General features: G+C 40.0%; 1 protein-coding gene across 1 annotated transcript; it reads left to right on the top strand.

Annotated features, from left to right (window-relative positions):
* The first annotated feature begins 1393 nt into the window (after positions 1-1393).
* LOC306856416 (uncharacterized protein) lies at positions 1394-8083 on the top strand. Its single transcript, XM_079395697.1, has 2 exons — positions 1394-2636; positions 4134-8083. The coding sequence occupies exons 1-2, from the start codon at positions 1604-1606 to the stop codon at positions 4853-4855; spliced, it is 1755 nt and encodes a 584-aa protein (XP_079251823.1). The 5' UTR covers positions 1394-1603; the 3' UTR covers positions 4856-8083.
* Positions 8084-22645: the final 14562 nt, after the last annotated feature.

Raw genomic sequence — 22645 nt, 5'->3', positions numbered from 1 at the left:
GTCCTGAGGATTAAAGGTGCATCACAATATTTGATCAAACAGTTCTACGGACTGCCATAGACTTCCATTCAAAAATAATAAGAAGAAGAACAACAACAACAAGAATATAGTTGAAAAGCAGCAATTCGGGGCCAATGCACTGCAAGCAAAGCAAATAGAGCTTGTGACAGCATGTTTAACTTGCATTTTATTTGCCTACAAAATAAGTATTTTTGCAATCTAAATTTCTTTAAATCCGAGGAAGAAGCTGAGAATCTGACAGATGTAAAGCGTGTTTGTTTCAGACTGACACATAGGAAAATTGTGTCGCTCAGTGGTTGATTTTCCTACGCTCAGATTCTCATATATCTCTCATTTTAGTATCAACGGCATTTTCAGGAAAAATAGAAGTAGACACAAATGAGACATGAGAAATATTTGAGAAATATTCTCAGTCAAAACTGAGAATGTGGTGGAAGAAACATAGACTATCTCTTTACTGTCTCGCTGCAATCTCTATCAAGACTCCATTATAGGAATATTTTATTGCTCTGTTGCTCTTTCTAACCTCAGGAGGCTTAGTTGCGATGTATTTCTTATTTTAGTCTCAACAGCGATTATTGATGTAATAGCAGAAACAAGACAGCTGCTGTAAAACATTATAATCATTCTGGTGTGGTTTTATGAATTAATTAGATGAATGAGGTAGATTGACATTTCATGTATTGCTTTTCAAAATGCACAAATGAAATAGTTGTAGTGAGTACTATCAAGCATCTAATGATAAGTTAAAGGGACCAAACAGACCTCGTCCTCATTTACTCCCATAGTAGGAAAAATAATATGAAACAGAAATGCTATGGTAGTCAATGGGGTGATATCTGTTTGGTTCCTGACGTCGTTCCAAATACCTTCCTTTGAGTTCAGCAGAGCAGAGACCTTTATACAGGTTTGGAGCAACTGAGGCCGAGTAAATGATGACAGAATTCATTTCTGGAAGAACTATCGCTTTAAGATATTCCTTCAACCCTGTCAGACAGTCTGGAAAGCACATTTACTTCATACAATTAGCTGTTTATTGCTTAAAAATATATATATAACAAAAAACACAATGTTGTATCCAACAAACTGAAAATCTGTTGAAAACTCTACTCATTTCATAATTGAACTCTTTATCTAAATGTGATGAAGTGCTTGATGCTTTCTAACATGAATGTTCTTCAGCATGTAGACAACACATTATTCTCTGTATTTGCTAATATTGTTTAAGTTAAGCAGAGCTGACTTTGCCTAATTTAAATCTGTACACTCACAAAGTATTTATCTCGTATTATTTCCCTCCTCTCTCCGTTTCTCTCCAGTCCAGCGGGTGGCGCTAAAACACATGTTTGTTTGTTAAACACCAGTAAACCCCAGAGGAAGAAGATTAGTGTCACCAGCTCTCTGTTGTTATCTCGGGATGCTACAAACTGTTTGTTGAAATGTAGCCTATTTCTAAATAGAAAGATACAGCATTGCATCAGATCAGTAAATAACGTTTCCTGCAATATTCTCATCTTCACAGACGTGACTAAGTGTTGAAGCAAGCAGGAATATCTGGAGGAGTATCATCTGAACTGAGAAGATGGTGTTTGTTAAAGAGGAGAGAGAACCAGAACCCTGCAGAATAAAACAAGAACCAGAACCAGAACCCTGCAGAATAAAACAAGAACCAGAACCAGAACCCTGCAGAATAAAACACGAGGAACCAGAAACCTGGAGAATAAAACACGAGGAACCAGAACCCTGCAGAATAAAACAAGAACCAGAACCAGAACCCTGCAGAATAAAACAAGAACCAGAACCCTGCAGAATAAAACAAGAACCAGAACCCTGCAGAATAAAACAAGAACCAGAACCCTGCAGAATAAAACACAAGGAACCAGAAACCTGGAGAATAAAACACGAGGAACCAGAACCAGAACCCTGCAGAATACAACAAGAACAAGAACCAGAACCCTGCAGAATAAAACAAGAACAAGAACCAGAACCCTGCAGAATAAAACAAGAACCAGAACCAGAACCCTACAGAATAAAACAAGAACCAGAACCCTGCAGAATAAAACAAGAACCAGAACCAGAACCCTACAGAATAAAACCAGAACCCTGCAGAATAAAACAAGAACCAGAACCCTGCAGAATAAAACACAAGGAACCAGAAACCTGGAGAATAAAACACGAGGAACCAGAACCAGAACCCTGCAGAATACAACAAGAACAAGAACCAGAACCCTGCAGAATAAAACAAGAACAAGAACCAGAACCCTGCAGAATAAAACAAGAACCAGAACCAGAACCCTACAGAATAAAACAAGAACAAGAACCAGAAACCTGCAGAATAAAACAAGAACCAGAACCAGAACCCTACAGAATAAAACCAGAACCAGAACCCTGCAGAATAAAACAAGAACCAGGACCAGAACTCTGCAGAATAAAACAAGAACCAGAACCCTGCAGAATAAAACAAGAACAAGAACCCTGCAGAATAAAACCAGAACCAGAACCCCGGAGAATAAATCACGAGGAACCAGAACCCTGCAGAATAAAACAAGAACAAGAACCCTGCAGGATAAAACCAGAACCAGAACCCTGCAGAATAAAACAGGAGGAACCAGAAGGTTGGTGTTTCTTCTTCATTCATCTTTAATGAGTTTGTGGTGTTAACAGAGATTTAACAGGGTTCCTGCGGATCCTTAAATAGTTTTACATTCCTCAATGTCAAAAATAAGTCTTAAATCCACCTGACAACGAGAAGACTTGTATTTAATTTTCACTCATTGCTTTTTGAATCGTAAAACTGTTGAACTGTGAGACACATCAGATTCACTTTATTTTTGCATTAGTGTAATCTCAAACATTTTGTACCTGTTTTCTCTCTAAAAATAATGAATGTGCATTTATGACACACTACTTTGTGTTATGTTACTTTGACACAAATATGACATATTTTGATCTCGATTGAGATTTCTACAACATCTGAAAGCTGAATAAATAATCTTTCCATTGATGTATGGTTTGTTATGTTAGGACAATATTTGTCTGAGATACAACTATTTGAAAATCTGGAATCTGAGGCAGCAAAAAAATCTAAATATTGAGAAAATCTCCTTTAAAGTTGTTCAAATGAAGTTCTTAGCAATGCATATTACTAATCAAAAATGAAGTTTTGATATATTTACAGTAGGAAATGTACTAAATATCTTCATAGAACATGATCTTTACTTAATATCCTAATGATTTTTGTCATAAAAGAGAAATGTATAATTTTGATCCATACAATGTATTGTTGTCTATTGCTACAAATATACCTGTGCTACTGGTTTTGTGCTCCAGGGTCACATGTAAAATTAAACATACTTTTGTGTTCAGCCAAAACAATATGGACTGGAACAAATATAAGGAACAATATAAGGAACAAATCATAGATTCATGAGATCACGAATGCCTGTTAAATATCCCCAAAACGAATAGTATCTGATGTTTAATCACTGCAGAGTCATCAGAGCCAGCGGCAGATGTTGGGAGGACTAGCCGAGCTAAGGCTGCTCTGGGATACATGAGCACTGAGCTGATCGCCTGGAGCTCTGAAATCAGCGAAGCAAATTTTCCAAATAGGCGCTATCTTTATAAATAAACCACTGATTTGAGTTTTAAACAACTACATTCTGTAATTGCGTACCGTAGTGAACCGTACCGCTCGGTGGAAACCAGCCATAAGAGACACTTTCTATGAACTGGGCACTTTTTTCTATAACATTATGTCTGATCATTTTTGTGGTGGATCAAACATATTTAATAGTTCTTCCTATAGAAACATGGACTTCTGCCTATAATGTTTTAAAAATCATTTGAAGATCAGTGTACCTCATTCATGGAAAATAAATTCAGGGATGGATAATTTAGAAAAAAAAACTTTGTATAATAATGATCTACTTTACACTTTTATATCAAGTTCACGTTCAGGTTCAAGTTCACTTTATTTATATAGCCCATTTAAAACAGCCACGAGACTGACCAAAGTGCTTCAAAAAAGATATCAGGTTTCATTTTTATGTCCACACTTCTCTGCTTTTTACGAGTTACTGAAAATAAACAATTTTTACTTTCATTTTTAGAGATGATTAAAGAAAACGACGAGAATGAAGACTCGAGAGAAGTTGAGGAGAAAAATCATGTCAAAACTGGAGAAAAAACTTTGAGTTGCTCTCAAACCAAACAGAAAGATTTAAAGAAAAGAGGAGCCAAGAAATCTTTCACCTGCACTCAGTGTGGAAAGAGTTTCACACGCAAATGTGGTGTTGATATTCACATGAGAGTTCATACTGGAGAGAAACCGTACTCTTGTGATCAGTGCGGGAAGAGCTTCACAAACTCAGCAAACCTAAAGACACACATGATCATCCACACTGAAGAAAAACTGTACTCATGTGATCAGTGCGGCAAAACATTTTCGAGGGCTTCAAACCTGAAGAAGCACCTGACAGTTCATTCAAAGGAGAAGCCACATTCGTGCCATTTGTGTGGAAAGAGTTTTTCACGTCTAGAAAATTTGAAGGAACATCAGAAAATACATACTGCTGTGAGAGAGTTCATATGCATTGAGTGTGAGAAGACTTTTACTTCAGCAAAGTGTTTAAAACGGCATGAGATGATCCACACTGGAGAGAAACCGTACAAGTGTTCACACTGTGACAAGAGATTCAGTCAGTCAGGAGACCTGAGAAGACACGAGAGGATCCACACTGGAGAGAAACCGTATCAGTGCACTACATGTGGGAAGCGATTCAATAATTCATCTGGTCTACACATGCATACATATAACTATCACATTAAGTAGATCATCTTCAGATCCAGCACTTTCAGGTCTGATGAGCGTCCTGAGACACAATAATGCATCAAGCAATACAATATCATCTGGATAAATCTGTCCTAACCAGAAATTACAAGTGACATGACAAAGAAACATTATCTAAAGTTTTCACAGTGAATGAAGTTCATCTTCAAAACCAGCAGATTCAGATCAACTCAAAGATGGAGTTCCTCCCCAAAGAACAATGTCAAATTGTTTTATTCTTCTGTATCTTTTTGCTTCATGATATAAATGATATCACTGTTTTCTTATGAGTTTCATATTATGTCCAGTTGTCTTATAATGCATGTATCACTTGTACTGAGAGATTCAGATCAACTCAAAAGCCCTAATCGGACAGTAAATGTTTCTCCTGACACCTTCAGATTAACATGATAGTAGATGATGGACTCATGAAACAGTGGAAGTTCTTTCATCATTTGATGTTGAATTTAAGTGTTGGGCAAGCTACTTGGAAAATGTAGTGACTAAGCTAACAGTTCCTCTTCATTAAATGAAGCTTCTCTACACTAAAATGCATTACAATAGTCCAGTCTAGAGGTCATGAATGCATGAACTAGCTTTTCTGCATCAGAAACAGGTAGCATGTTTCGAAGCTTGGCAATGTTTCTAAGATGGAAGAATGCTGTTTTTGTAACATGGGAAATATGATTTTCAAAGGACAAGTTGCTGTCTAAAATAACACCCAGATTTTTGACTTTAGAGGATGTGACAGTGCATCCGTCTAGTTGCAAATTGTAATCCAAGAGATTCTGTGTAATGTTTTTTGGTCCAATAAGTAATATCTCTGTCTTATCTGAATTTAGTAGGAGGAAATTATTGGTCATCCAATCTTTTACATTTTTTACACAATCTATTAGCTTAGATAGTTGAGAAGTTTCATCTGGTTTTGTTGAGATATATAGTTGAGTATCATCAGCATAACAATGAAAACTAATCCCGTATTTTCTAATAATATTTCCAAGGGGCAACATGTAAATTGAAAATAGCAGAGGACCTAGGACAGATCCTTGTGGTACTCCATACTTTACTGGTGATAATTGAGATGACTCTCCATTTAAATGAACAAAGTGGTAGCGATCGGACAGGTAGGATCTAAACCATCTTAAAGCCTGCCCTTGAATACCAGTATAGTTTTATAATCGATCTATGAGTGTGTCATGGTCTATAGTGTCGAACGCAGCACTAAGATCAAGTAATACTAGCAATGAGATGCAGCCTTGATCTGAAGCAAGAAGCAAGTCATTTGTAATTTTAACAAGTGCAGTTTCTGTGCTATGGTGAGGCCTGAAACCTGACTGAAATTCTTCATAGAGATAATTGTTTTGCAAGAAGGAGCACAATTGAGCAGACACAACTTTTTCTAAAATTTTAGACATAAATGGAAGATTTGAAATGTGTCTGTAATTTGCCAGTTCATTAGAATCTAGTTGTGGTTTCTTAATAAGAGGCTTAATAACCGCCAGCTTGAATGGTTTTGGGACGTGACCTAAGGCTAACGATGAGTTAATAATATTGAGAAGCGGTTCTTCTGCTACAGGTAACAACTCTTTCAGTAGTTTAGTGGGTACAGGATCTAATAAACACGTTGTTGGTTTAGATGCACTGATAAGTTTATTTAGCTCTTCCTGTCCTATAGTTGTAAAGCACTGCAGTTTTTCTTTGGGTGCGATGAATGAAGCTGAAATACTAGACGCAGTAGAATCTACATTTGATATTGTATTTCTGATGTTATCTATTTTATCAGTAAAGAAATTCATAAAGTCATGACTATTAAACTGTGGGGGAATATTTAGATCGGGCGGTGTCTGTTTATTTGTTGATCTAGACACTGTGCTAAATAAGAACCTTGGATTGTTTTGGTTATTATCTATGAGTTTGTGGATATGCTCTGCCCTGGCAGCTTTTAGAGCCTGTCTATAGCTGGACATACTGTTTTTCCACGCAATTCTAAAAACTTCCAAGTTAGTTTTTCTCCATTTGCGCTCAAGAATACGAGTTTCTTTCTTGAGAGAATGGGTATAACTGTTGTACCATGGCGCAGTACGTTTTTCTCTAACCTGTTTCAATTTGAGGGGGGCAACAGCTTCTAATGTATTAGAGAAGATAGTGCCCATGTTGCTAGTCATTTCGTCTAGTTCATGCGTATTTATGGGTACACAGAGCAGTTGAGATAAATCAGGCAGGTTATTTGTGAATCTGTTTTTGGTGGCTGGAACAATAGTTCTGCCCGGACGATAACGCAGAGCCATATAGTTAAAGGGGTCATATGATGCTTTTTTTAAAGATCATTATTTTGTGTATTTGGTTTAACAGAATATGTTGAGATGCTTTAATGTTAAAAAAACACATTATTTTTCAAATACTGTACATTATTGTACTGCTAGACGTTATCACTACATTTGATATTGATATTGAGACAAGTAATGCATTATAAATAATCATTAGCTAAATCCTGAATGTATTTACCTCAAGCTGGTGTGGTTCCTCACGCTTTCTTAATGACCTATAGCACTTGGCCCTAATTATCACTTTCCCTAAAATAATGTTTGAGACTGAAGTGTCCAAACACACACACAAACACAGTTATTAACAGTGTAAGATATCAGAGACTGAATCAGACAAAGTGAAGAGGCGATCAGAACATTGAAACCTGAGGAGCTGGAATTCAGAGAGGCTCCAAGAAACAGGATGTCATAAATCTGTCCAGATCCTAGCACCAGCTAGTCTGAAGAAAGCCTAACCAGCAAACCTCTTTCACAAAACAGCTTGCAACACTGAGACAAACGAACACTTATTGATAATTCCAATTCAAGAAGGAGACTGTCAAATTTGGGGCAAGGAATCAAGACTGATGTTCACATGTAAACCTGTGATAGAAAATCACGAGCTACAGACTCTCTCTTCTATGTGTCTCCACACATAGAAGACAGACCAAACCAACATTCCTTTGTCTAAAGAACATGTCTTCGTTCTCCATAGAACTACACAAAGACTTTCTTTTTCATATGCCCATAAAATCATCCTAAAAGGACATTTTTATGCAGAACCCCATAGTATGTTTGTAACCCACATATCATGTTTTAATCAAATAATATGTATGTCTTTTTAATCATTACTGAATAGCTGAAGGATTCAAATGCATGTTTGGTATGTATGAGTTTGAAAATTCATGCTTTAAATGTTTCTTCCAATCAATTCTTTGTCAAATGCATCATAGTCTTGTTATAGAAATCATGCTCAAAAGGTATACTTTGCAAGAGCCTTTAAAGTTCGGACCTCTGACTGAACAGATAACAAGTTGATTTATTAGTGGGGTGGAGAAACAAAGCAATACCCCAAGCAAGGACAGTATCTAATTGGTCAAGACATCTAGATGGGACGGTCTGAAAGCCGAGTTTAAAAACTCAGGACATCCATCAAACTCTCGCTCTCTCTTACGCCCTTTGTGCTTCACTTTTGCCACCGCATGCTGCTCTTTGAGCGTGCTCTGGCCCACGTGCCATAATGAGAAGGAAAACAACGTAGTCTCATTACATCCTTTTATTCTTTTACTTTAGTTTCTTGTCTTAATATTGACCTATCGTGCGTCATGTTGCCGAGCCCTGCCTTGATGTAATGATTGTCAGCTAGGGGGCGTGCCTGGCTCGGAATGCATTTTCAAATCCACAATGACTTAAGCTATATTCATCGTGGGGTATTTAATGGAAATGCAATTGAAACGTCATATATGTAAATGTCAATGCATTTAAGAAAAATAAAATCACCGTTTACATTTTACATTTAAATCACCGTTTTGCTACCCTTTTGCTGCACCTTTGGCTCAGAATGCATTTTGAAATTCTCACTGCATTTTGCTACAATTATCCCGCGGTCTCACGATGAAAATGCAATCCCAAGTGTCCTACCCCTAAGTCTAAATGCATTTAGGAAAAACAGCATTTAAATGATCAGTTTGCTACAGTTTTTGCTTGGACATGTTAAATATATCTAATCAATTTGGGTAATACATTTTAATTTTAACATGACTGACCAAAGTGCTTCACAAAAGATACAGCATCATAAAAGTAATTAAAACAAACAAACAGATTAAAACAAAGAACCCGAATAAAACACTACCAGAAAAATTATAATAAGCAGAAATATAAACCTAATAAGCCAAAGAAAACAGATGGGTTTTTAAAAGAGACTTAAAAATGGTCAAACTCGGGGCCATTCGAATTTCCACTGGCAGGTCATTCCAGAGACAAGGACCAATTACAGAGAAGGCACGGTCACCTCTACGTTTAAGTCTGGCAACATCTAGCAACGTGGTGTGCCAACAACAACCTTGCACTCAACACCCAGAAGACCAAAGAGATGAAAAATATAGCATGAAAAATACATCAGGCTCGAGATCAGGCTGGGAAAAAACTGAAGCTGGAAAAGTACAACTGAAAACACAATCATCAGCAGACACGTTTCAGTCCTCCATCAGTTCAAACTCGCAGACAAAACTGCAGTTTATTTCAGTGTTCGAAGGGAAAAACTAGCAAAACACAAGATGTGTGCAATTCATTGAGTAAAACAATTAATAATGCTACTGAAACTTCCAGCGTGATGTTGTGCCTTTTTTTCTCAAAACGTCAGCTTTTAAACATGGTATTTCTTAGAAAGCTAATGTGTTTTACACACTCCATGTACAGTCAATGCCTAATGAATTAAGTGTCACAAAATCTTCATGACCCATGAATATTTTTTCGGTTAACCTTTTTTCGGTTTCTTTCGGTTACCGAAAGAAACTGTGTAAGCGATGTTTAAATAACTAATTCATTTATTTATTCATGCTGCAAAAATGCTTTTTATTGCTGCGATTTTTGCCTTTGTCAATCGATTAAAATTTGTAATCGTGTTAATCACAGTCATGGACTGTGATTAATCATGATTAATGGCAAATTTAAATTAGTAGGATTTATCTGTAAATCTGTTGAAATAAAGAAATGCATGACACTAGTTAAAGGAAACAGAACCTTTCACACCTCCGCTGGGTATGAGACATAATGAGACATTACCCAACTATTATCAAAAGTATTTCTAAATAAACGCAACAAAACATTTTCTTGCGACCTTACATGAAGTATTATATAAAATGCATTATGAAGACGAATTAGACATTAGAGCAGGTGCATTAGAGCTAACATTAGCATCATGCTACATAAGACAATTTATGAGATTATTATTAGTACACATTTACTCAGAACTCACTTTAAACCACCATCGAGTGTTTGTAATAATTTCCTTTTGCGATCACATGTGTACACTTTGGGCGGCCGTGGTACATTATAAAAGTAGCACAAAAAATTTTTTTTTTTAAAAATCGCAACCCACGGCTCTGTAATTTTTCCAATTGTGCGGGAAAACCACAACACTGGTTGGCTGTACCCTTATCACATACGAGTATACTCTCTCTATCTCTCAGACACACTCGCTCTCACTCTCCGCGTTTGCTTCACTTTTGTCAACTTATCCACCCTATCTGCCCTAAATAGCATTGAAAATTACTAATATCACTTAGAATTTAGGATGGATAGTGTGCACATTGGGACGCAGGCAATGATAGATTACAAATGAATGATAGATACCTTCCGCGCAGCGATGACGGCAAGAAGTTGGGGTCAAACTTATCAAACGATTAATTTGCGTTAGAAAAATTAATGTGTTAAGATTTGTAGATTAATCGCATGCGTTAACGTGTTAACGTTGATAGCCCTAATATATATATATATATATATACATATACACAGTCATGGCCAAAAATATTGGCACCCTTGGTAAATATGATCAAAGGCGGCTGTGAAATTAATCTGCATTGTTAATCCTTTTGATCTTTTATTTTAAAAATTCACAAAAATCTAGCCTTTCATTGGAGAATACGAATTTAAAATGGGGGGGGGGGGGTCACTATGAGATAAATGTTTTTCTCAAATACACGTTGGACACAATTATTGGCACCCCAAGAAATTCTTGAAATTATCCAGCCATGGCTTCCGGTTTCACAGAAATATAAATAAGAGGGAAAACAAAACCCAAATTCCCTTAATCAGCCATCACAATGAGAAAAAAACAAAGAATATATTTCTGATGTGCAGCAAAAGATAATTGAGCTTCACAAATTAGTGAAGTGGCTTTAAGAAAAGAGCTAGAGCAGTGAAAATCCCCATTTCCACCATCAGGGCAATAATTAGGAATTTCCAATCAACAGAAAATGTTATGAATCTGCCTGGAAGAGGACATGTGTCTATATCGTCCTAATGCACGGTGAGGAGGAGAGTTTGAGTGGCTAAAGACTCTCCAAGGATCACAGCTGGAGAATTGCAGAAAATACTTGAGTCTCGGGGTCAGAAAACCTTAAAAAAAATTGTCAAACAGCCCCTACATCACCACATGTTGTTTGGGAGGATTTCAAGAAAAATTCTCCTAGCTCATCCAAAAACAATCTCCAGCATATTCAGTTATCAGACACGACTGGAACTTCAAATGGGTCAGATGAAACTAAACAATGAGCTTTTTATCAGCAAACACTCAAGATGGGTTTGGTGAACACAGGGATAAAAAGTACCCCATGTGTACAATGAAATATACTGCTGTATTTGTGATGTTGTGGGCCTATATTTCTGCTGGAGGTCCTGGACATCTTGTTCAGACACATGGCATCATGGATTCTATCAAATACCAACAGATAAAAAATCAATAAGTGACTGATTCTATCAGAAATCTTATAATGGGCCATGTTTGGATCTTCCAACCGTACAATAATCCAAACACAAACCTCAAAAACAATACAAAAATGGGTGACTGAGCACAAAACCAAGCTTCTGCTGGCCATTCCAGTCCTCTGACCTGAACCCTGTAGAAGATGAGAGAGGTGAACTGAAGAGAAGAAGCTGTGAATCTGAAGGATCTGGAGTGATTCTGGATGAAGGAATGGTCTCTGATCTCTTGTCAGGTGTTCTCTAAACTCATCAGGCATTATAGGAGACAATCTAGAGCTGTTAAACTGACAAATGGAGGTTTCAAAAAGTATTGAATCAAAGGGAGCCGTTATTGTGGCCAATGTGTATTAGAGAAAAACATTCCTAATGATAATGATTTTTGTGATTTTTTTAAATAAAAGATCAAAAGGATTGGAAAACTATAAGAAGTTGAAATCACATGATGAGCCAATATTTTATTCACAATAGAACATAGATAACATCGTAAATGTTTAAACTGAGAAATTGTACAATTTTATGCACAAAATGAGCTCATTTCAAATTTGATGCCTGCTATTTTTCTAAAAAAAAAAAAAAGGCAGATATTTGATATAAAAAAGAAAGTTTAAAGTTATGTCCCTCAGTCTGAATATATGGTCTCCTCTCCTACACTACATGAGGAGCAGTGGCCATTCTGAGTGAAAACCACAACCCCATCACAAATAGATGGATTTATCAACAGTTGTAAACTGGTGATAGGGTTCAGTTATTTACTTCATTTATTAATCATTTGACTGAAAAACATAAATAGCCATGGTTTCAGTAAATATATAGCTACTTACCAAAATGATGACAACTCTTTTTTTGTTGTTCGTTTCTAAATCTCGTGCTGGCAGAAGGAAATGAATAGTGTTAGTGAGAAGTGCTGAGGCTGTCACGTGACCGTATGCGGCGCTGTGATTGGCTTCATGAAGCATCTCCGGCTCCAGACGCTTTCAGAAGAAGCTGCATTTATTTTGGCAAAGGCTCCGCTTAAGGTATGCAATATGTCTAAGATATTCATTTAAATACAGTTTGACCTTGAAACGTTTTTATGATTAGCAGGCAAATAAACTACATTGTTCAGGCTCAATAACGAGATGTTCAATACATTTCCAAAAAACCCATGTGCGAGTCAGTCTTACCGAGAAATACTGTTTTTATTAGAATATGTGTGTGTCAGCATCTGCTGATTTACCTGCAAATGCGTTGAAATAAAGGAATGCATGACAAACCAGTTTAAGGAAACAGAACCGTTCACACCTCCGCCAGGAACGAGACATAATCCTTATTATTCTTTCGTTTTTATTCAGCCATTATCAGCCTTTATACTGGCCATAAAACGTTTACAAAGCCACATCGCTTCAATCCCAGTACACATTTACCCAACTATTATCAAAAGTATTTCTAAATAAATGCAACAAAACATTTTTGTTGCATTTTGTTGCATTATATAATACTTCATGCGACCTTACATGAAGTATTATGATAAAATGCATTATGAAGAAGAATTGGACCTGTTCTGCAGGTGCATTAGAGCTAACATTAGCATCATGCTACATAAGACAATTTATGAGATTATTAGTGCACTTTTACTCAGAACTCACTTTAAACCACCATCGAGTGTTAATAACTTCCTTTTGGGATCACATATGTACACATACACTTTGGGCGGCCGCGGCACATTATAAAAGTAGCCCAAAAAACCCAACCCATGGCTCTGTAATGTTTCCCGCAACTGTATTTTCAAAACAGTACAATTGTGCAGGAACACCGCAACACTGCTTCACTATACCCTTATCACATATGAGTATACATATCTCTCGCGCGCACTGTCTCTCTCTCGGACACACTCGCTCTTTCCGCGTTTGCTCCACTGTTGTCGAGCCTGGCGCCTTATAGTGATGGGAAGTTCGGATCATTTTACCGACTCGGACCTTTGAGTCTTGTTCAGCAAAATGAACGAATCTTTTTTCGAGTCATTTCGTTCATTTCGTTCATTTTAGCAAAATATAATTCAAATGTTACGTGTTAATTTCCAAACACATCTACTACTTATGCAAACGTTTATCACACTACAAACAATACAAAACTATGCTATAAGAAACAGAAAATATTACTTAATTGTTTACCTGGGTCTTTAGTCTATGATTAGCGCACCACCTCTTATCTGACAAGTGTTCGGGTTTGAGTCGTTCGTTCATCACGTGACAGCCCCGTACGCTTAACCAATGCAGCCTGAGCCGGAAAGAGAATTGATTAGTTCTTCTATATCGAGTCTCAGGTTTGAGTCGTTCGTTCATCACGTGACAGCCCCATACGCTTAACCAATGCAGCGTGAGCCGGAAAGAGAATTGATTAGTTCTTGATCGAGTCTCGGGTTTGAGTCGTTCGTTCATCACGTGACAGCCCCATACGCTTAACCAATGCAGCCTGAGCCGGAAAGAGAATTGATTAGTTCTTCTATATCGAGTCTCAGGTTTGAGTCGTTCGTTCATCACGTGACAGCCCCATACGCTTAACCAATGCAGCCTGAGCCGGAAAGAGAATTGATTAGTTCTTGATCGAGTCTCGGGTTTGAGTCGTTCGTTCATCACGTGACAGTCCCATACGCTTAACCAATGCAGCCTGAGCCGGAAAGAGAATTGATTAGTTCTTCTATATCGAGTCTCGGGTTTGAGTCGTTCGTTCATCACGTGACAGCCCCATACACTTAACCAATGCAGCCTGAGCCGGAAAGAGAATTGATTAGTTCTTCTATATCGAGTCTCAGGTTTGAGTCGTTCGTTCATCACGTGACAGCCCCATACGCTTAACCAATGCAGCCTGAGCCGGAAAGAGAATTGATTAGTTCTTGATCGAGTCTCGGGTTTGAGTCGTTCGTTCATCACGTGACAGTCCCATACGCTTAACCAATGCAGCCTGAGCCGGAAAGAGAATTGATTAGTTCTTCTATATCGAGTCTCGGGTTTGAGTCGTTCGTTCATCACGTGACAGCCCCATACACTTAACCAATGCAGCCTGAGCCGGAAAGATAATTGATTAGTTCTTCTATATCGAGTCTCGGGTTTGAGTCGTTCGTTCATCACGTGACAGCCCCATACACTTAACCAATGCAGCCTGAGCCGGAAAGAGAATTGATTAGTTCTTGTATATCGAGTCTCGGGTTTGAGTCGTGCGTTCATCACGTGACAGTCCCATACGCTTAACCAATGCAGCCTGAGCCGGAAAGAGAATTGATTAGTTCTTCTATATCGAGTCTCGGGTTTGAGTCGTTCGTTCTTCACGTGACAGCCCCATACGCTTAACCAATGCAGCCTGAGCCGGAAAGAGAATTGATTAGTTCATCTCTCGAGTCTCGGGTTTGAGTCGTTCGTTCATCACGTGACAGCCCCATACACTTAACCAATGCAGCGTGAGCCAGAAAGAGAATTGATTAGTTCTTCTATATCGAGTCTCGGGTTTGAGTCGTTCGTTCATCACGTGACAGCCCCATACACTTAACCAATGCAGCCTGAGCCGGAAAGAGAATTGATTAGTTCTTGTATATCGAGTCTCGGGTTTGAGTCGTGCGTTCATCACGTGACAGTCCCATACGCTTAACCAATGCAGCCTGAGCCGGAAAGAGAATTGATTAGTTCTTCTATATCGAGTCTCGGGTTTGAGTCGTTCGTTCTTCACGTGACAGCCCCATACGCTTAACCAATGCAGCCTGAGCCGGAAAGAGAATTGATTAGTTCATCTCTCGAGTCTCGGGTTTGAGTCGTTCGTTCATCACGTGACAGTCCCATACACTTAACCAATGCAGCGTGAGCCAGAAAGAGAATTGATTAGTTCATCTCTCGAGTCTCGGGTTTGAGTCGTTCGTTCATCATGTGACAGCCCCATACACTTAACCAATGCAGCCTGAGCCGGAAAGAGAATTGATTAGTTCTTCTATATCGAGTCTCGGGTTTGAGTCGTTCGTTCATCACGTGACAGCCCCATACACTTAACCAATGCAGCCTGAGCCGGAAAGATAATTGATTAGTTCTTCTATATCGAGTCTCAGGTTTGAGTCGTTCGTTCATCACGTGACAGCCCCATACGCTTAACCAATGCAGCCTGAGCCGGAAAGAGAATTGATTAGTTCTTGATCGAGTCTCGGGTTTGAGTCGTTCGTTCATCACGTGACAGCCCCATACACTTAACCAATGCAGCCTGAGCCGGAAAGAGAATTGATTAGTTCGTCTATGTCGAGTCTCGGGTTTGAGTCGTTCGTTCATCACGTGACAGCCCCATACGCTTAACCAAAGCAGCCTGAGCCGGAAAGAGAATTGATTAGTTCTTCTATATCGAGTCTCGGGTTTGAGTCGTTCGTTCATCACGTGACAGTCCCATACGCTTAACCAATGCAGCCTGAGCCGGAAAGATAATTGATTAGTTCTTGTATATCGAGTCTCGGGTTTGAGTCGTGCGTTCATCACGTGACAGTCCCATACGCTTAACCAATGCAGCCTGAGCCGGAAAGATAATTGATTAGTTCTTGTATATCGAGTCTCGGGTTTGAGTCGTGCGTTCATCACGTGACAGCCCCATACGCTTAACCAATGCAGCCTGAGCCGGAAAGAGAATTGATTAGTTCTTCTATATCGAGTCTCAGGTTTGAGTCGTTCGTTCATCACGTGACAGCCCCATACGCTTAACCAATGCAGCCTGAGCCGGAAAGAGAATTGATTAGTTCTTCTATATCGAGTCTCGGGTTTGAGTCGTTCGTTCATCACGTGACAGTCCCATACGCTTAACCAATGCAGCCTGAGCCGGAAAGAGAATTGATTAGTTCTTCTATATCGAGTCTCGGGTTTGAGTCGTTCGTTCATCACGTGACAGCCCCATACGCTTAACCAATGCAGCCTGAGCCGGAAAGAGAATTGATTAGTTCTTCTATATCGAGTCTCAGGTTTGAGTCGTTCGTTCATCACGTGACAGCCCCATACGCTTAACCAATGCAGCCTGAGCCGGAAAGAGAATTGATTAGTTCTTCTATATCGAGTCTCGGGTTTGAGTCGTTCGTTCATCACGTGACAGCCCCATACGCTTAACCAATGCAGCCTGAGCCGGAAAGAGAATTGATTAGTTCATCTCTCGAGTCTCGGGTTTGAGTCGTTCGTTCATCACGTGACAGTCCCATACGCTTAACCAATGCAGCCTGAGCCGGAATGAGAATTGATTAGTTCTTCTATATCGAGTCTCGGGTTTGAGTCGTTCGTTCATCACGTGACAGTCCCATACGCTTAACCAATGCAGCCTGAGCCGGAAAGAGAATTGATTAGTTCGTCTATGTCGAGTCTCGGGTTTGAGTCGTTCGTTCATCACGTGACAGCCCCATACGCTTAACCAATGCAGCCTGAGCCGGAAAGAGAATTGATTAGTTCATCTATATCGAGTCTCGGGTTTGAGTCGTTCGTTCATCACGTGACAGCCCCATACGCTTAACCAATGCAGCCTGAGCCGGAAAGAGAATTGATTAGTTCGTCTATGTCGAGTCTCGGGTTTGAGTCGTTCGTTCATCACGTGACAGTCCCATACGCTTAACCAATGCAGCCTGAGCCGGAAAGAGAATTGATTAGTTCTTCTATATCGAGTCTCGGGTTTGAGTCGTTCGTTCATCACGTGACAGCCCCATACGCTTAACCAAAGCAGCCTGAGCCGGAAAGAGAATTGATTAGTTCTTCTATATCGAGTCTCGGGTTTGAGTCGTTCGTTCATCACGTGACAGTCCCATACGCTTAACCAATGCAGCCTGAGCCGGAAAGATAATTGATTAGTTCTTGTATATCGAGTCTCGGGTTTGAGTCGTGCGTTCATCACGTGACAGCCCCATACGCTTAACCAATGCAGCCTGAGCCGGAAAGAGAATTGATTAGTTCTTCTATATCGAGTCTCGGGTTTGAGTCGTTCGTTCATCACGTGACAGTCCCATACGCTTAACCAATGCAGTCTGAGCCGGAAAGAGAATTTATTAGTTCTTCTATATCGAGTCTCGGGTTTGAGTCGTTCGTTCATCACGTGACAGCCCCATACGCTTAACCAATGCAGCCTGAGCCGGAAAGAGAATTGATTAGTTCTTGTATATCGAGTCTCGGGTTTGAGTCGTGCGTTCATCACGTGACAGCCCCATACGCTTAACCAATGCAGCCTGAGCCGGAAAGAGAATTGATTAGTTCGTCTATATCGAGTCTCAGGTTTGAGTCGTTCGTTCATCACGTGACAGTCCCATACGCTTAACCAATGCAGCCTGAGCCGGAAAGAGAATTGATTAGTTCGTCTATATCGAGTCTCGGGTTTGAGTCGTGCGTTCATCACGTGACAGTCCCATACGCTTAACCAATGCAGCCTGAGCCGGAAAGATAATTGATTAGTTCTTGTATATCGAGTCTCGGGTTTGAGTCGTGCGTTCATCACGTGACAGCCCCATACGCTTAACCAATGCAGCCTGAGCCGGAAAGAGAATTGATTAGTTCGTCTATATCGAGTCTCGGGTTTGAGTCGTTCGTTCATCACGTGACAGTCCCATACGCTTAACCAATGCAGCCTGAGCCGGAAAGAGAATTGATTAGTTCTTCTATATCGAGTCTCGGGTTTGAGTCGTTCGTTCATCACGTGACAGCCCCATACACTTAACCAATGCAGCCTGAGCCGGAAAGAGAATTGATTAGTTCTTCTATATCGAGTCTCGGGTTTGAGTCGTTCGTTCATCACGTGACAGCCCCATACACTTAACCAATGCAGCCTGAGCCGGAAAGATAATTGATTAGTTCTTCTATATCGAGTCTCGGGTTTGAGTCGTTCGTTCATCACGTGACAGTCCCATACGCTTAACCAATGCAGCCTGAGCCGGAAAGAGAATTGATTAGTTCTTCTATATCGAGTCTCGGGTTTGAGTCGTTCGTTCATCACGTGACAGTCCCATACGCTTAACCAATGCAGCCTGAGCCGGAAAGAGAATTGATTAGTTCTTCTATATCGAGTCTCGGGTTTGAGTCGTTCGTTCATCACGTGACAGCCCCATACACTTAACCAATGCAGCCTGAGCCGGAAAGAGAATTGATTAGTTCTTCTATATCGAGTCTCGGGTTTGAGTCGTTCGTTCATCACGTGACAGCCCCATACACTTAACCAATGCAGCCTGAGCCGGAAAGATAATTGATTAGTTCTTCTATATCGAGTCTCGGGTTTGAGTCGTTCGTTCATCACGTGACAGCCCCATACACTTAACCAATGCAGCCTGAGCCGGAAAGAGAATTGATTAGTTCATCTCTCGAGTCTCGGGTTTGAGTCGTTCGTTCATCACGTGACAGCCCCATACGCTTAACCAATGCAGTCTGAGCCGGAAAGAGAATTGATTAGTTCATCTCTCGAGTCTCAGGTTTGAGTCGTTCGTTCATCACGTGACAGCCCCATACGCTTAACCAATGCAGCCTGAGCCGGAAAGAGAATTGATTAGTTCATCTCTCGAGTCTCGGGTTTGAGTCGTTCGTTCATCACGTGACAGCCCCATACGCTTAACCAATGCAGCCTGAGCCGGAAAGAGAATTGATTAGTTCTTGATCGAGTCTCGGGTTTGAGTCGTTCGTTCATCACGTGACAGCCCCATACGCTTAACCAATGCAGCCTGAGCCGGAAAGATAATTGATTAGTTCTTCTATGTCGAGTCTCGGGTTTGAGTCGTGCGTTCATCACGTGACAGCCCCATACGCTTAACCAATGCAGCCTGAGCCGGAAAGAGAATTGATTAGTTCATCTCTCGAGTCTCGGGTTTGAGTCGTTCGTTCATCACGTGACAGCCCCATACGCTTAACCAATGCAGCCTGAGCCGGAAAGAGAATTGATTAGTTCGTCTATATCGAGTCTCGGGTTTGAGACGTTCGTTCATCACGTGACAGCCCCATACGCTTAACCAATGCAGTCTGAGCCGGAAAGAGAATTGATTAGTTCGTCTATATCGAGTCTCGGGTTTGAGTCGTTCGTTCATCACGTGACAGCCCCATACGCTTAACCAATGCAGCCTGAGCCGGAAAGAGAATTGATTAGTTCTTGTATATCGAGTCTCGGGTTTGAGTCGTTCGTTCATCACGTGACAGCCCCATACGCTTAACCAATGCAGCCTGAGCCGGAAAGAGAATTGATTAGTTCTTGTATATCGAGTCTCGGGTTTGAGTCGTTCGTTCATCACGTGACAGCCCCATACGCTTAACCAATGCATCCTGAGCCGGAAAGAGAATTGATTAGTTCGTCTATATCGAGTCTCGGGTTTGAGTCGTTCGTTCATCACGTGACAGCCCCATACGCTTAACCAATGCAGCCTGAGCCGGAAAGAGAATTGATTAGTTCTTGTATATCGAGTCTCGGGTTTGAGTCGTTCGTTCATCACGTGACAGCCCCATACACTTAACCAATGCAGCCTGAGCCGGAAAGAGAATTGATTAGTTCATCTCTCGAGTCTCGGGTTTGAGTCGTTCGTTCATCATGTGACAGCCCCATACGCTTAACCAATGCAGCCTGAGCCGGAAAGAGAATTGATTAGTTCTTCTATATCGAGTCTCGGGTTTGAGTCGTTCGTTCATCACGTGACAGCCCCATACGCTTAACCAATGCAGCCTGAGCCGGAAAGAGAATTGATTAGTTCTTGTATATCGAGTCTCGGGTTTGAGTCGTTCGTTCATCACGTGACAGCCCCATACGCTTAACCAATGCAGCCTGAGCCGGAAAGAGAATTGATTAGTTCGTCTATATCGAGTCTCGGGTTTGAGTCGTTCATTCATCACGTGACAGCCCCGTACGCTTAACCAATGCAGCCTGAGCCGGAAAGAGAATTGATTAGTTCTTCTATATCGAGTCTCGGGTTTGAGTCGTTCGTTCTTTTGTCACGTGACGTGACAGTTTTGGACAGAGAAATTAGTTAATTTACAACCTTCCTTACAAACGGGTGCATAGTCATTATTATTATTATTAGAATTATTAGTATTATTATTTACTCTTACAGTTATGTGATGCTTTTCTGGTCTCAAATTATTGCTTTTAATTTCTGTCACATGGTTCTTTTCCATAACACCATGTGGTAAAAAAAGATAATAACGAGTTGGTTAACCTCTTCTTGCACTACACATATACCTGCACATTTAGTTTTGTTTTATTTAACTGGTTTGCACTCTATCTATTCTGCCATGTGCCTTATGCCACTTTATCTCTTTCTTTATTTTTCTACAAACGTCCTCATTTGTATAGTTGTATGTACATATGTTTAAACTGTATTTATCTGTATTTGAACGTCTACTGTCAGTAACTGTAACTGTTTAATGTTAACTGTATGCACCAAGGGTCTGAGAGTAACGCAATTTCAGTTCTCTGCTATGTACTGTACATGTGGAAGAATTGACAATAAAGCAGACTTGACTTGTTATGCTTTGTTTTTATTTTTATTTTTTTAGTCTAATCTTCATAAAATACAATACCTTGTTGTATTTATGTCTTTTGAGTTAACCCTTTAGATTGGACTATAGTGTTACTTACTATACTTTTGTAACATATGACACTTTAGACATTAACACTCGGTACACACTCCTGAATTGTTTTTTATTGTTTATTTTTGTGCCAGAAAAAGCTATAGCAAAGAGGATAACTATTCCAAAATGAATTTAAATTATTTAAATAAAAAATACAAGAAAATTAAAATATACTAAAGCCACAGAACCTTAAAAAACTAAAACAAAATACTGCACAACAAGCTAGGCCTTTTTTAAATAAATAAAAAATAAATAAGCTTTAAAATAACACTGTGGCTATATTTTAGACCATGCTTTAAGGCATGTTTGCATTAAAAAAAAATGAACATTTTTATTTCTAGGAAAATGCTTATTACACATATTTTGATAATTTTATGATAATTCTTAAATATGATCCAACATACAAAAAAATACAGTTTTACTTTATGGTAGCCTATTTGATATGTACTGATCCGGCAAGTGGTCACGTGACAAAAGAACGAACGACTCAAACCCGAGACTCGATATAGACGAACTAATCAATTCTCTTTCCGGCTCAGGCTGCATTGGTTAAGTGTATGGGGCTGTCACGTGATGAACGAACGACTCAAACCCGAGACTCGATATAGAAGAACTAATCAATTCTCTTTCCGGCTCAGGCTGCATTGGTTAAGTGTATGGGACTGTCACGTGATGAACGCACGACTCAAACCCGAGACTCGATATACAAGAACTAATCAATTCTCTTTCCGGCTCAGGCTGCATTGGTTAAGCGTATGGGGCTGTCACGTGATGAACGAACGACTCAAACCCGAGACTCGATATAGAAGAACTAATCAATTCTCTTTCCGGCTCAGGCTGCATTGGTTAAGTGTATGGGACTGTCACGTGATGAACGAACGACTCAAACCCGAGACTCGATATAGAAGAACTAATCAATTCTCTTTCCGGCTCAGGCTGCATTGGTTAAGCGTATGGGGCTGTCACGTGATGAACGAACGACTCAAACCCGAGACTCGATATAGACGAACTAATCAATTCTCTTTCCGGCTCAGGCTGCATTGGTTAAGTGTATGGGACTGTCACGTGATGAACGAACGACTCAAACCCGAGACTCGATATAGACGAACTAATCAATTCTCTTTCCGGCTCAGGCTGCATTGGTTAAGCGTATGGGGCTGTCACGTGATGAACGAACGACTCAAACCCGAGACTCGATATAGAAGAACTAATCAATTCTCTTTCCGGCTCAGGCTGCATTGGTTAAGCGTATGGGGCTGTCACGTGATGAACGCACGACTCAAACCCGAGACTCGAGAGATGAACTAATCAATTCTCTTTCCGGCTCAGGCTGCATTGGTTAAGCGTATGGGGCTGTCACGTGATGAACGCACGACTCAAACCCGAGACTCGATATAGACGAACTAATCAATTCTCTTTCCGGCTCAGGCTGCATTGGTTAA

This window comes from Barbus barbus (genome assembly GCF_936440315.1).
Source record: "Barbus barbus genome assembly, chromosome: 3".
NCBI classification, from domain to species: Eukaryota; Metazoa; Chordata; class Actinopteri; order Cypriniformes; family Cyprinidae; genus Barbus; species Barbus barbus.
Note: the sequence above shows the minus strand (reverse complement) of the source record. Positions and strands in the feature narration are given on the sequence as shown.